The sequence below is a fragment of the Plasmodium cynomolgi genome, assembly GCF_000321355.1.
Source record: "Plasmodium cynomolgi strain B DNA, scaffold: 0011, whole genome shotgun sequence".
Classification (NCBI taxonomy): Eukaryota; Apicomplexa; class Aconoidasida; order Haemosporida; family Plasmodiidae; genus Plasmodium; species Plasmodium cynomolgi.
The window spans coordinates 2,510-4,115 of NW_004192647.1; the positions used below are offsets into that span (position 1 = coordinate 2,510).

The 1,606-nt window shown below is 34.9% G+C and overlaps 1 protein-coding gene across 1 annotated transcript; it reads right to left on the reverse strand.

The window, feature by feature from the left end:
• Window positions 1-348: 348 nt before the first annotated feature.
• On the reverse strand, window positions 349-1,009 carry PCYB_001330 (hypothetical protein; the record flags this gene model as incomplete). The annotated part of the gene is made up of 2 exons (XM_004227560.1): window positions 349-451; window positions 546-1,009. Coding segments are annotated over 2 exons (564 nt in total), but the record flags the coding sequence as incomplete, so codon positions are not given.
• Between the last annotated feature and the right edge of the window lie 597 nt (window positions 1,010-1,606).

Consider the following 1,606-nt stretch of genomic DNA (forward strand, 5'->3'; position numbering starts at 1 on the left):
TTATTTTGTATTTAAAAAATACGTAACTTCGTTAATAACCATATTATTTACAAAATTGACTCATTTTTAATATTCTTGTCGTCTGTAAAATGCAATTCTCCATTACCACGCGTACTGCACATAATATCTTCTTATTTCTTTGAAATGGTGTAAACTTTTGCACCATATCGCTGCACTTCAACATTTTTGTTCTTCTCGCCATCCTCAATCAAAATTTCTCACGTAGCTCGTCTGGCATTCCTGCCCAAGTGGATGCTCCGAACTCATTCACGTTACATGCTTAACTAGTAGTAAGAATAACGCCTAGGCTGATAGGACAAATGAACGTCGCTCATTTGCGAATCTGCTACTGAATGTTCAGATCCATATCTTGAAAAATCTTCTTCATATGCTTAGTAGTAATTATTCTCGCGTTCTCTTTTCGTCTTATCCCTTTTATTTGATTTCGACCCTATCGGAGTTGACTAAAGCACAAATAAAAAGAAGTACATAATATGTTTACTTCATAATTACGCATTTAAAGAAATAAAAATTGTAAATATTACAACCAAATATTCACATTTTAAGATAAAATTTGTAATTACTTTGAAGAAATAGAAGAGGAAGATAAGCACCCCAATTGCGGAAGCACCAGTAAGTGAGTGACGAAAATAATCTGATTTCAATACTTTACTAATTTTTTGAAAAATATTAGAGGAACCCAATACTTCCCCAGTTAATGCGGTATGCACAATTCCATGATCTGCAAATAAACCACCGTTATTCCCATTAGGCAATTGACCTACAGTGCTTGCCATTACCCCAGATTTAGTTATTGCTTCTCTCCCAGCTTGGTGCTGTGGACCTGTTAAGCCTACATGGTTTGACGGCTCTGATCCTGATCCTGGTAAGCTTACAGCTTTTTCTGAACTTGCTTCCCTTCCTGTGCCCGGAGAAATTGGGAAACCTTTTGAATCATCACCGCCTAATGAATCTTTTTCTGCTGATTTCCCACTATCCTTGGCTGAATCTGCAGCTTTTCTAGAACCTTGAGCATCCGCACCTCTTCCATTTCCAGGTGATGTAGTAGAGAATAAACCACCCAAACGAAAAAGTGATAAAATCGGTGAAACCACCGAACCACCACCACTTCCAGGCACTTTAGCTGCACATTGTTTGGCCGTAGATAATAAACTCTCTGGATTTAAATTCTTATCACAATTAAAATATTTAGGAATAGGCAGGGGCAACCATGAACTATTCGTGCAGTACTGTTTCTCAATAATTTTATAAAATGAATTAAAAAGATTGAGATATGTAGAATATTTTTTGCACTTATCCTTGTCTGGAGAAACAGTTACATCTCTCTTAATCTCATTATGCTTATTGAAATAAATATAAGAAATTTTCCTATTTGTCCAATCATCTAAAGTAGTATTATAATCATAAAGTGTAACATAACACTTATGTCCAGAAATTTCCCTATTAGCAAAAGAAATCTCATCAGTAAGTTCTTTAATAAAAGGTATAGTTCTAATTTTGTCTTGGTGTTTTTCATGAATTTTCCCTATTTCACCATATAACCAATATGGAAAATAATTGCAAAGTTGAACATTTTCTGTTCCCT